The sequence below is a fragment of the Lissotriton helveticus genome, chromosome 6 (assembly GCF_964261635.1).
Source record: "Lissotriton helveticus chromosome 6, aLisHel1.1, whole genome shotgun sequence".
Classification (NCBI taxonomy): domain Eukaryota; kingdom Metazoa; phylum Chordata; class Amphibia; order Caudata; family Salamandridae; genus Lissotriton; species Lissotriton helveticus.
In genome coordinates this window covers 220,305,337-220,318,925 of record NC_136067.1, presented here as the reverse complement: position 1 = coordinate 220,318,925, position 13,589 = coordinate 220,305,337, and the positions used below count along the sequence as shown (strand labels likewise).

The following is a 13,589-nucleotide window of genomic DNA, read 5'->3' as shown; positions in this document are numbered from 1 at the left end:
GGGTATTAAGAGATGGGGGTGTGTCTTGAGACATTATAGAAGATCCTTGCGGTAAAGAAGTTCAGTACTTTTTCTAGTGAAAAGACTGAGTAACGAGGGAAACCTACTTGTAGCCTGCTGCAGTAGTCTAGTTTGCTAAGGGGTGGTGCTCGCATTGGTTGTTCAGCTCTGTGGAAGCAAATGTTATAGGATTTTTGCAACCATTATGAGGGATTTCATATAAACTATACCGCTGAAGTGCACGTCATTGTTTCAAGTGGATACTTTTGGGGTAAGGATGTTGGGGGAAACATTATTGAGTTTGGGAAGAGATCTAGGTTCAGAGTTTGCAGGGAAATAATTTCTATCTCGGATGAGTTCACAGTGAGCAAACTGACAGCGGTCCAGTCGTGGATGGCTATGAGGTAGAGCAGATTTTGGTATCAATAGCATAGAGATAAGATATCACCAAGCAACAAAAACCCGACCTTGCATCAGATAGGCAAACTGGTGAGGAGAGCGACGATCACCAGGAAACTGAGAAACATTGCTCATTGAGATGGCATGATAGCAGGAATATTTAGGAAAGATGGGCTTTACTGGGCAATGATATAAAAAGTTGTGAAATATCAAAGAGCATAGATTAGAGTACGGTCAGGTGGTTTCTTATTTGTAGGCCACTGTCATGGGATTTTCATGGTTTAAAGGTTGTGCTCAGTAGTTGAACAGCCACTGCCTTTGCCCCGCACCTTTGGTGTGATATATCCCTGAGAATCAGAAACAGTTTGTAGCTCATTACGGGCTGTAGGGCTTACTGTACTGCTGGTCTCTGGATCAGTTATCAACAAATGAATCTGGGAGCATCCTGATCATACCACAGCGAATCTGGCACTCAGTACTTTTAGCGGGAAATGTGCAGTCCTCTTTCTGTTCACACTGCACTTCTTACTTGAAAAGGTCTGCATGTGGTCTGAGTGCTGTGCAATAGCACATTAAATAAACCCAGACTGTGTGACATATGAACGAGGAGAGACAGCGCGGTATGAATCACGTCGCGTCTCAGATCCCCGCTATATGAATAAGCAGCTTTAAACGAAGATTGCATATGATTGGCAAGGCGTGTTACTGAGAAAAGAAAAATAATTAATTTATGGATTAAAAGGACCAAGAGGCCCTTTTTTCAAACCTGAACAATCCTACAAGGGAATCAGACCACGTACCATCATTATCTACTGGTCAAGTCTGGGGGCACATGTAGAAACTATCTACATGTGTGTAGTAAGGTGCCCTGCCACCTACCACTGGCTCTCCCCTTGGGGTTTACCCATTAGGGAAGTGAGGCATGTTTTAAAACTATTACTTTAAATAAATGCCTCTCAATGTTGTGATGTAATCTGATGTGATAAAATAAATCACTTTCACATGTTAAAGAAATACACTTATCTGAATTTTGTAGAGACTTTATAACAATATGTCAAAGATTTTCGTAGCTCAATTCGTGCATGGGATCTTAGAGCCAAGCCCGACACTTGGCTTTGTTCTCCCCAATAATTTGTTGTCGTGCCCACCTCTAGCCACGTCATTGTATGAAGTGTCTTATGTTTCATTTATTGGCATAGTGTGGATCAAATGTTTCTTGGTGGTGGAGGGAGGCTGTATCCTGGTCACAGTGGTCCCAGGAAGTCTGCTCATTGTTAGTGTTCCTGCTTTTCTATAGAAGTGATAGGCCAGGTTTGAACATTGGATACCATGGTAAAAGGAGGCCGATTAAGGTGGAATTGTCCCTCTGTGCAGGCGCTATTGGCTACACCGAGTCATGGTGTGATCTCCTCAATCAGAGGTTCAAGGTTTCCTTCAATGGTTGCTCGGATCAGAAAGTTGCGCGATAATTTCTTGTGGAGGCAACGGGCTCATTTGAGAATAGAGTTTTGAGGGTAGTCCTGAACTATATGAGGCTGAAGGTGTTTTAGAATTCAGTGAGAAGACTTTTAAAGAGCAATGCTGAAGAGCTATAAGCATTTCGAACCATGGTGACCATAGAGCAGCACTGTGCATGAGGTGCTGTTTTAAGGATTTTCTGGTTGCTGTATAATATTCATTTAAAAGATTCACTCTCCAGGCTGTAAATGGTGCAGGTTACTAGTCAAAGCATGCAATACTTGAAGGAAAACGGCTCATACGGCCCACCCGCCCCAACCTTATTGATTTGCGTTTACACTGCACAAGTGGAAAAAAATGTCGCAGAGTGCTCTTGGTTGTGCTTAGATTATGCTGTACTCAGAGGTGCACAGATGCAGTATCTGCCCTTTTGCACAGACTGCAAATCACTTAGCGTGACAGCTCAGTTGTCTGGTCCTCGTAGTCAAATGTGCTTACTACAGCCATTCCTTCCACTAGACCTGGTCTGGGTAAATGCAGTTCACACACAGACCAAAGCACATGGCAGGAAAAGGTATATCTGACCCCAGCATGGCGAGAAAAAATCATCCTTGTAGTTCTAGTCAGTCACCTCATGAGTGTAGTTACACAGTTTTCCATTCTCACTATTTATCGGTGATGGATATTGTACACATTTCGAAAGACTGGCCTTTAAAGGTCCATCCCCTAAAGTACGATCACATTCCATTTGTGGGTGGCGGCTCTGCAGCCCCCTGCTCCAGCCGTATGGGTGACTGCAGCCATTGAATAATTTTCATGCGCATATCACTTAGGTAGTTATGAATGGAGCACCCAGAAGCCCAGTACTTACGTTTACTAAAGGTTACATTTGACAATTAGAAGAAGTGAGTTGTTTGGACCACAAACGTCTGCAATGGTCGGTATGTGCATCTCAGACTACGGGAAAGGTTCTTTGTAAATCTGGCATGAAATTCTTGACAACTCTGAATAAAATCTATGCCTGTCGCTGTAGAACACATACAGGCTGATAAGGACGTTCTTGCATTATTCTTACATAAAATGATGTGACTCGCAATCATAGACTTGTTTGAACATCCATAAACTAGGGCGAGAAAAAAGGCTTAATCTGTGTACATCAATTAAAGATCCTTGCTGAGATTTATAATCTTTGTATAAATATCGGTGTAGTTGGGACTGTGAACAGTCTACCCGATATTCATTTTCCGCAGTGATATGTTTAGGAAGGTTAAGGACCCAGTGGAGGAATGCCAACACAATTATATCTTTAAGGGTATTAATGAGCACTCTCAAATCAAATTTCTATTCATCTAAATTTAGTTCTAATGCAGTCTGAAGTAAATATACTTCGAGTGAGAAAGTTGCCCAAAGGGCGCTGGGGGTAGGAATTTCTTCAGCATTCTCATTATATAAAAACTCTGATATATCAGGGTTTGGATTCCAGCAAGGTTCTGCCACCTTTCTGTAAGCATGTTTAGGCCCTTATTATGAGTTGAGCAGAGCGAAGTTACTGTATGGATTTCCACTCTGTTCAATCATAAGTGAGATGTTGCAAACAATTCAACAGGATGAGAGGCAACTCACGTCTAAAAGATATAATTACAGTATCAATTCAATATCAGAATGATATACAGTTCAATCCACTACTCTCATTGTTAATAGACAAATGTATTGTTTTATTATTCTTTTTTTTCACTTATCACACTTGAGGATATGATGCAGCCAATGCATTTCGCCCTATAAACACAGGCTTGTTCAGGCCAGTAGAGATCTCGATCCAATTCCCCATTTATAGCAAGCTAAAAACTAATCACAACCTTCAACTTATGTTTCATTCTTCCATATGTCCTCCTACAGCTGTCCACGATCCACTTCTATATTTCCCAAAAATGATAATAAATCCAAAAGTAGTGTTAGTTCAATTTTGACCAAAGCCTCTGTGCGTCTTTTCAAGGATCATGGTCACATTGGCAAGAGTACTTGATCCGGCAGCACCATCCTGGTCTACCACATCTTAATTTGAGCCTAAAGGCCTTATTATGACTTTGGCGGTCTCCGAGCGGTCCGCCACGCTGTCGCCCTGCTCCAAGACCGCCATTAAAGACCGCCCACTAGAGTATGATTTATTTATACTCTCGCGGGCGGTTCTTTGTCAGTCCAGAGGCACCGCAATGGGAGCGTCAAAGGCAGTTCCTGCAGGGCTTGGACTGTCTAGTCCATGCCCTGCAGGAACTTGGGCTGCATGCAAACAGGGAGCACAACATCTGTCTCCCTCCATACACCCCATGGCGCAGAGGCACAAGGTTGCACCACAATGAAAAGTGGGGCAGTGAGGAAACTCGTAATATGCTTGGCGAGGCCGCAGCTGCCCCGCCAAGCATATTGTGGCCTCAGACTGCCGTGCCACTGCCAGGGTTAACTGATTCCTGGTGGTTGAGGTGGTCCCAGGGTGGCCCGACCACCCTGGTCTTAATGGGGTAAACCCCCCCCTCACGAGAGTCTGGCAGTCCATGAACCACCAGAGTCGTAATAAGGCTCGAAAGCAGAAGGACTATAATGCTATGTAAACCCACTTAGCACTGGGGGTGAAAGCTCCAAAATACATATGGAGAAACAAAAAAACAAACATTGGAATGTTGGAGCAGAAGGTCTGTACCAGGCATTATTGCCCCATGTCATTTTATTGTTTTCAATTGAAGCTTTATAGATTTCAGTGGTAAAATATGTGTAAATTCACAATGAGGGTTTCATAAAAGGCAGACTTAGCACCACAGAGGAGCAGAGCCCTACACGTAGGTAAGTTACAAACATGTAGGTATGTAAGGTGAAGGAGGGGAGGGCTGCAGTCCAAGATGATGCAACATTGAGAAGACTTTAAAAAGGTGAGTTTTAAACAGAATTAGCCTGAGGTGAAATGTGAGATCAATTCACAACCCTGGTCCACATACCGAAAAAGCCTGCACATCCCCCCTAACTATGAACTTGTGAACTTCCTACTTGTGGATGACCCATCGGACTAGGATTAGCGGAATTAGGATTACACCTAGAAATCATTTTCCATGGCTCCATTTTAGGATTTTTGTACATTTAAAAAAAAATATATCAAATCTGCTAAAATGGCATGCCTTGGAACACAGATTTATTCATTTTGCTCTGAAACGGGTCAAGTGTTTTTAAAAACCTGATTTACAAATGGCTAGGTTATAAGCCAGGACTCCGTTCCTGTAGCATTAATCGTATGTTTGCAGCAACCATTCAACTATGATTTACATTGGAATCCTGAAGTACTCTAGGAAATCTGACATTTGTAACATTTCTGCTTATGGATTTCCCAGTAGGTGGAACATTCTGTATGCACAAACTGTGCTTTTGCATATATATTTTTATTTGTTTCTCTTGATGGATAATGCTTTTGACCATGGATAAATAACTTTCCCTACAAACAATTAAATATGGAGAGGTTTCTTCCATTATCATTTTGGAAAGATGCTTACTTGTGCTTTACAATTTAAATTTGAGAGTGTTTTCATGATGGAAATCCACCTTGAAGAAATACGTCAATATCCTCCATCCTGAAGACTACACTGTTTACCTTTGCTGGGTGCCTCCCATAGAAAGACTCCAATTCCTACCTCTAACTTCAAACTTTCAAGTGAAACAATTTCCTCAAGTAAATTTCTCTCAGTCCTTATTCCGTGAATCAGGTTTTATTTTGCACTAATGGGCCAACTCACAAAGACATTTCAGTATGTGAAGCAGTATTTCCACAGTACTCCTTTACAGACGCTTGTTAGCCTTTGTGAATCGGCCCCAAACCATGTAAAATGGGAATATTCAAGAACCAGTTCTGTTTTTTTAATAAACTTTTTTTATAGTCTTTTCCGTTTTTATGACGTATATACTGCAACACAGGACAGATGCCGAATTTCACCTTTATGTTCAGCTTGATTATGCATTTATGGTACTTGAAGTAATACTACAGGACTGCTACTTCACATACTAACAAACACCTATACATCGTTTCCTATTAGTGGTTTCCCTGCTTTGTAGCTGGTATAACACATCTGTAATTAAAAATAAAAAAATACGCCTGTGGACACAAAAACCAAAACAAATCCAGGATATGTTTCCAAATGAGAGCTCAGAAAAGTAATTGAAACGTTGCTTCAATCTGACACGATGTAAGCGAAATGGAGACACGACATTTTAGCTAATTGAATTTTCTTTTGTTTCCTACCAATCCGGAGACTCTGTCGAGTACCGCCTGTTTACGTTCAGGCAGACATCTCATATTGTGGGCGGGAATCAAACCATGTATATTCTTCAAGAAGTGTTTTTATTGAGTTAGAGGAACCACCCCGAAGTATACATTGTACTACTTTAGTGTAAACTGTCAAGAATCCCTTAAGATTCATGGAAAACGTGCGTACTTTCCCCCCCACAATGCCCGGTTCGGCTGTACCATCTTTGAGTAATACATTTTATTTTAAAAATTGCAAGAACTTATATGAATATATACCATTTAAGTAACCGAAAAACGAGATACAGCGCTTTCTAAAACTTCTTAGAAACGTAATAAATGGGGCACTTTGCAAAGGGCAATGCCTAGCCTAGGCCGTCTCTGCAGGTAAGGAGACATGGGGGGGGGGGGGCTGTGCGTGGGGGCTAATAATGCAGCCTCTGTTCCAGCCCACGGAAGCATATTTCGGAGCATACCGAAAGATTTTCATCGAATCATTTATGTAAGAAATATTATTTTTCTGAAACTTTCGATTCTGCAGCTCCTGGCGCCCTGCCAGGGGGCTTTCAGTTCGGCCTTCCTGAATGCTATCGGTCAGGATATGGCACACTTTTAAAACACCTTTAGATTGCATACCGCATTTAAATTGCGAGGCTGTTCCCCGTAGCATTTTTTTTGCCACTGAGCTGTGTGTGGTCAGGATCTATTTTTATTTTTAGCCATTTCTGCAGGAAACACATTTCTTACTTCTCAGCTGCATATAGTGTACTTGGGTGGCCATTAATTATTTTGATACTGTAGCTGTGAGCCATACTTTGCCATTTGTGGACTATATAGTTTTATTGTTGAAAAAACCTCTTCCTGGAGTTAATTGCTCTTATTATGTATTATTTGTTTTTCACGTTTTGAGAAATCTTTTCATTTTTGTGCCTTGGACCATCAGAGTAAGGATTTTATTATGCGTATGGATTTTATTATGCGTCTGCAAAAAATATATATGTTTTGGGTTAATTGCAGTGATGCCCAAACTAATTTTTGGGCAAACATTTACATGTTTTTTAGGCTGCACTATCGAATTGTTCTCTGTTTCTTTTTCACATTGAAGTTGCTGTTTATTATGGTTTGATTTGAAAATTCATGGCTTTCTAAACGTGTTCTCATAATTAGGAGAATCTTTAGGCCAATTAAGGTTATCTATGCGTGTTTTTTAGATCCATAATTGGCTGATATATTGGTGCTTTATTCGTAGAGAAATATTCAATTTTTAAGTGTTTATTAGATTTGTAATTAATTCACTTTAATGTTATATTTTCCTCGAGCAAAAACATAGAGCGTGAACTGAGAGCCCAACAACCCCTTCAAGCTTATGACGAAATAGTTTTAAATTGTTTTATAATGTTATTTGAGCGAGGGAGACGGTGAACGTTTGCTGCAGCACTGAAGGTAGTAATTTTCACTGAGTGCAGTCTGTGGTTTGCCCAGCGACTTCCAGACAGATAACACAATATGTTTATTAACAATGACCAGATGAGCTGGTTGATGTTAGTGCTTACTACTGCATTCTTGGAGTTTCTAGTCCTGTAAATGACAGGTGTTACCATGTTACATGAGCCTTTTTACAAGGCATATTGCTGGCAAGCATCTTTTCAAGATGCAACATGCTGCAAGTGATTTTGCACAGTATGGATGTTTCATTCTTATCAAGTGGATACCGCACCACTGTGCAAAGTTTAATGTCTTTGCAACTGCATTTGTGTTTGTATTTACAGGAGAGCCAAAAAATGTTGAGTCTCAACCAACGATATATAAGGACAAGTTCGTGCTGGTGGCTACTTAGACCATGAGGATGATGAATAAATACATGGAACATATGTATTTACAGAGCTCCTGTGCATCCATTGTGCATGTTCGAATAGAATGTCCAGTTCAGGGTATTTCTTTGCGTTCTGATAAATGTAGTTCTATTCGTCCCACAATAATAAGTTGGAGATAGTAATAACTGTATAACCCCCAGTCATTATTTTCTTAGTTTAGGCACTTCTGATGTACGCTAATAGCTACACTAAGTGCTTGGGATACGATATTACAAGCTAGTTGTGGCATCTCACTGTTTTTGTCTCACTGTTAACTTCACTAAGCTTGTTGTGGATTTTACGACTCCCTTCTAGCTCCCTCCACAATCTCACTAGCAGATATGTCGAGCCTTGTTGCATGTTTCAGCAGTGAGTATTCAGAGAAGGTACCTGCATCACTTTACAATGAATACAGTACTCCCAAGGTATACATTTAAAAGGATAATGCAAGTTAATATTAGCGTCCGTCGACCTCATGAAGGTCAAAAAACATCTTTGTGACTTTAAATATTCTTTAAGTGTAATTATAAACCCAGGGCTACAAGTACCAGAATGAATAGGAAACTCCAGGACTCGTTAAGTGATTTTTATTTTTTAACTTGTTTTTATACATTAATTCCACAGCATAGCTACCACAGAAATGCACGCGCATGAACAGCCCGAAGGGAAGGACCATGTAACTCTTAACAGCCAACAACATTCCATAAGCATATATTATAGTGAACCAATGTCGTACTGCCTCTGGCGGTCTCGGGGAACCCCAATCATATGCAATAAAATGGCAGCTAGCACAGCGCAGGTGCAGAATAGAGTTGGAATACAATGCTTTGACCGAAGAATACGCATGATTCCAAAGAATCAACCCCCAAGCAATGAGGCAATAACTAGCAGACTAGTTAAGTTACTCACTCATTGACCTGTTAAACCTAATGGCTCAGTGTTAATACATTACACGTTATTAAAGAGGCAGTCAGCTGTACTAGTGATCAGGGAGAAGGGTGAATTAAAAACAGTAAAAAAGACACACAGTAGAATGCTAGAGTGAGAAGTAATATTGTTATACTATAACATTGTGTCCAGAATTTCATCCACCACAATATTGTCAAGGTAAGTATAGACTTACTATATGTAATGTCACATGTGCGTACCTTTACAAAATATATATAATCTTTAACGTATGATTAGTGAATCTGTAGTTGCTTATACATACTTTATGTTGCAGTATTGTGGTAGTCAATATTCTGGGCACAATGTTATGGCTGGGTGATATTTAACACTTGATATTTTGAAAAACACGAATTGAGCACATTACATTAAGCAATACTCCTTTAAATGCAGCTTGAGGTGTTTGGTGGGGGAAGTGGGGGGTGGGGGCGGTGGAGGAGGAAATTATATCGTGCCATAGAGCATTCCAGTGAAATGGCCTAAGGAGGTGGAAAGAGGGCAAGGAGTCTGAAAACGGTGAAAGAAATATAACAAAGAAGTGATGTGAAAATGGGGGGTTATACAACAACAATTTTGATAATCTACCTTTATGACCAATTGCCTGCTATAATGTCTGTAAAGCTATTGATTTGCTTTATTACAAATACTTCACTTCTGATGAGAGATGCACAATAATATTGTAGTGTGCAGCTTGACATGTTTAGGCCACATATGACAGCTGGTTTAGTGTAATGAAGTTTCTGCAGTCCAATAGAAGCAATATCGAGCTGTGGGAACCTAAACATATTGTTCAACAATCCAAGTCCCTAGTGAATTAAGTTTCCATAAATTACTTGAAATGCCAAAACTAAGAATTAGTGTCTGATAATTAATTTTAAAATCTCAAACTCTTAGTCCTGCTGCTATTGGATAAATGAATCATTAAAGCACAATAATGCATCAAATTTACTCATATCTGTGAGCCTAGTGATGAATCAAACAATGTAAATGTAACTGTAAAATATAGATGTCAGTAGGAAACTTGTATATATTCGTTTTACTTCTCTATTCAGTAATTATCAGCTGGGCCAATGGTTTGAAATGTTAGACAAAATTCTTGGACACCAATTCTTAACAGACTCATGCCATATTGTTAAGTGATTCACATAAAATCAAATATATTTCCCCTGCCAGTCCTTTACTATGAAAAGGAATTAAAATGATCTACGAGCAATTTGCCAATTTTCTCCTCATCATACTTTTCGAATCACTCATACGAATCTGCTCTTGTGTTAAATTTCTTTTCTGCATGGATTGCAAGACTCTTGCCATTTTTGACCTCCTATAGTGCATCCATGTGTATTAGCCACACACAACTTTTTTCAGCTTCTCTGGTTTGATCCTAGCTTTCCCCCTGCAGAACTTGTCCCTCATGAGCTGTGCCTTGCAATATTTTCTTTCATCACCTCTCTTACATTTATGTGCGTACCTCAAGATTCCACTATTGACCCTTAGTTTTGTACCTCATTTCATGCTCCATCTATTCCATCCCTTTAGGAGTATTCTGGCCCTCCTTTGTTCGGCAAACCCATTTTGTTAACCATTTCTGGCTAGTTGCTCCATTCAACCATGCGATCACTTTACAGGCCAGGCAAAGGTACAATATTTGCATTTTCTATATACTCACCCAGCCCTAATCCTCCACTTAGCACTGCTCGCTTACTTTGCTAAACATTGTAAAATCATCAATGTATTCCTCCTTAAGAAATCTGAAACTCACACCTTCTCACCTTCACAATGCCACATGACTCAAACACTGTTTCATTAATTACTTGATGACTACAGTTGCTTTCTTCTGCAGGTTCCCTAAATACATCCCTAGCGTAAACTTGAGATGGGGTTGCCTTAGCCCTCTTTCATGAATCCTGTTCTCTCTAGAGAACCGCATTGTTTTTTAAAGTGTCTCTCCAGTCTTTTGGTAAATTCATCTAACTCTTCTCAATGCTACATCAACAGTGATTACTATTTACCAAACTCTAGGTGGTCTCTACCGCTCACCATCCATTGTAGATGCACTCTGATGTTTTCTGTTTGTTTCCCTTTCTCTTGTAGTACTGTCCTACCTTGCTCTAATGAGAAATCATCCTTCTATCGTAGGTCTAATACTTTCAAAGGAAATCCTGTGTCCATATATTCATGATCTAGTTAAATACATTCTATAGTGCAAACAGTGTACTTTATTTCCTGTCCAAACTACACCACCTTAAACAGTGTGTTAATTTTGTTATGACCGTGATTGAGGCCCTGGAGAATCACCCCATATTATTGTGCGGAATTGCATAAAATTCTGTGAATACATCCTCAATGTAGTTTACAGAGGAACTGGTTAATCTACACAAGTTATGCATTTCTCTTATGCACACTGGGGATCAAACAATTTCTGTGCATGCAGGTATTCAAGTAATTCCACATAATTCTAATTAGTCAATAGAAGTTAAACATGCTGTTCCACCAGTTCCAAAGAATAGCAGGCGGTTTCAGCCAGGGTTACTTGTGGTGCTTCTAACTTGATACATTATGGATGCCATGATAATGCAGAGGTGATTTATTTTCTTAAATATTTATAGGTGTTTTTCTTTGGCCCAAATATTGAATGTAGTACAGTGTTAGCTCACCCCAATACCTTATGCCCACTATCCTGGTTGTAGCGACTTTAAAAGATATGTTATGTTTGTCCCTTTAGTATGTGTTTACCATAATGCATCAGAACTTGCAGCGTGAGCATGTGCAGAGGGAGGCGTAATTATACAGGTAGCGAAAGGTCAAAAGCTACATTTATTTCCTGGACAACATAGCACCCCAAGAAGTAAAAGAATCTTAACAAATATAGAAACCATAAATTAATAAAATCTTTCACAGTTAGCAATTTGTCTGAATGAACGTATTCAAGGTGCGAACTATCATCTCTACATATTGATTTTGGAGAAGGAAGTGCTTGTGGTCCTTGAATTTCCATCAATACTTTGTGCCATTTTTAACAGGATGCACTTCAAACGGGATTATGTTTAGAGCCCTGTTCTCTATTGTTTGCTGATGAGGACTGGTTCAAATCAACATCGAATTGGATGGGGAAAGAGGCAGTAGCTGTAGTTCTTCTTCCAGCAAAGAACCAAAATGAAGGGAAAAAGATTGAAATAGTAGATGCTGTTGTTTATTGTAGTGAAGAACAATTGGAAAACTTAAATTGTGGACGGATTCTTAAACCCTTCGGGTGTTAATTATAAACCCTTTCTAATCCTTAGATACAGCTGTAACATGAAGGACATAGCTAATAAAAAAAAAAACCAATACGGGTGGTATTCTCACTCTTATAGCCTTCATATAATTTCTAGTATGACCCAAGTGCAGGCCCCATTACTTTTTCTCCACATGCATACATTGTCAGGATAGCCAGAGACAATGGAAGTCATATTCAAAGGATTAGTAATGTCGAGTTGTGTAGATTCACGTAGTAAGTTTTCCTAAAGGTTTATGAGCCAAAGTCTATCTTTGAGTTGGGTGATCTCCAATCTGGTTTCATGTGATCTCTCAGCCCTATAGCAATGTGTTAGTCATGGTCTCCCATTTGATGGATGGCAAAGTTTCTTTGGAAAACTGCAATATGTGTTTTGTCATCACAGTGTGATTGATATGTTGTTCCTATATGCTAACCACATTGGTCCTTTATCTAACTCATTTTGGAGGGGGGAGGGGGGTATTTCGAGCATTTTCTTCAGGTGACTTGCAAAGGGACATCAATATCCCAGGATCTTCATTACTGAAAGAGTGCTCTCATAGTAAGGTCAACTTCACTCAGGATTGTGAGGTATTCCATGCTATGATAATCCTGCAGGAGCCCTTTTGCCCTACATACTGATTGACAATTGTGGCTGTCATGCATTATTGCCTTCATTGCAGCACCGCTGTATGACCTGGCAGTAATAAACTTATGACAGACACTGCTACCCATATGGAACCAATGCGAAACACTGGAGAAACAGTGGAACAACTGGAGAAAACGCAAGCCAGCAGAATATTACAGAAATTAACCCTTCTCGATAAGTGGTGGCAATAAAATGGGTCCATGATGTCATGAGAATACTACTACAGCCAGCTGGGGAGTGTTGTCACACAGCCACTATACTCTGCCTCCATTGTCTTCTGCTCACCTGGTATAGGGCTCCTCAACTTCTAGTTTACATTCCATTGCTTAAACTGTGCAGGAGGTTTTTGGTGGGGGCACCAGCACTCATTTTTTGGCCTGTGACTTAATTTTCATCAACAGACTTTGACCCAAAGCAAGAGAAAGGAATGCAGAAAGGGTGATAGAAGGAGGATAAGAAATATTTAAAATAGTTACATGGGGAGACCACCAGGATCAAAACGGACCAGTAGGGTGGAGATCAATGGTAGTGCATAATGGTGGAAGGAAGTGGCACGGGAGGGAATGAAGACGGCAGCCTTGGTGTTTGACACACACTGGCATCCAGCAGCAGCAGATTCTAAGGGAAACATTGGGAACTCTGCCTTTTTAAAAATTGTTTAAAAAAAAATATATATATATATATATATATATTCACTGAAAAAACCATAGGTTTCACACCAGTTATAGTTAGCTGGAAATTTTACTCGCATAA

General features: G+C 39.9%; 1 protein-coding gene across 7 annotated transcripts in view; it reads left to right on the top strand.

Annotated features, from left to right (window-relative positions):
* SUPT3H (SPT3 homolog, SAGA and STAGA complex component) overlaps positions 1-13,589 on the top strand; it is a 2,933,604-nt gene that overhangs the window by 1,113,370 nt on the left and 1,806,645 nt on the right. Inside the window, exon 1 of one of the 7 annotated variants that reach the window (XM_078647634.1) lies at positions 8,032-8,067. The exons of the other annotated variants lie outside the window; for them this stretch is intronic. Coding sequence (XP_078503760.1) covers positions 8,054-8,067 — 14 coding nt within the window. The 5' untranslated portion in view covers positions 8,032-8,053. Of the gene's footprint in view, positions 1-8,031; positions 8,068-13,589 lie in introns of those variants that run through there. 7 annotated transcript variants of the gene reach the window in all.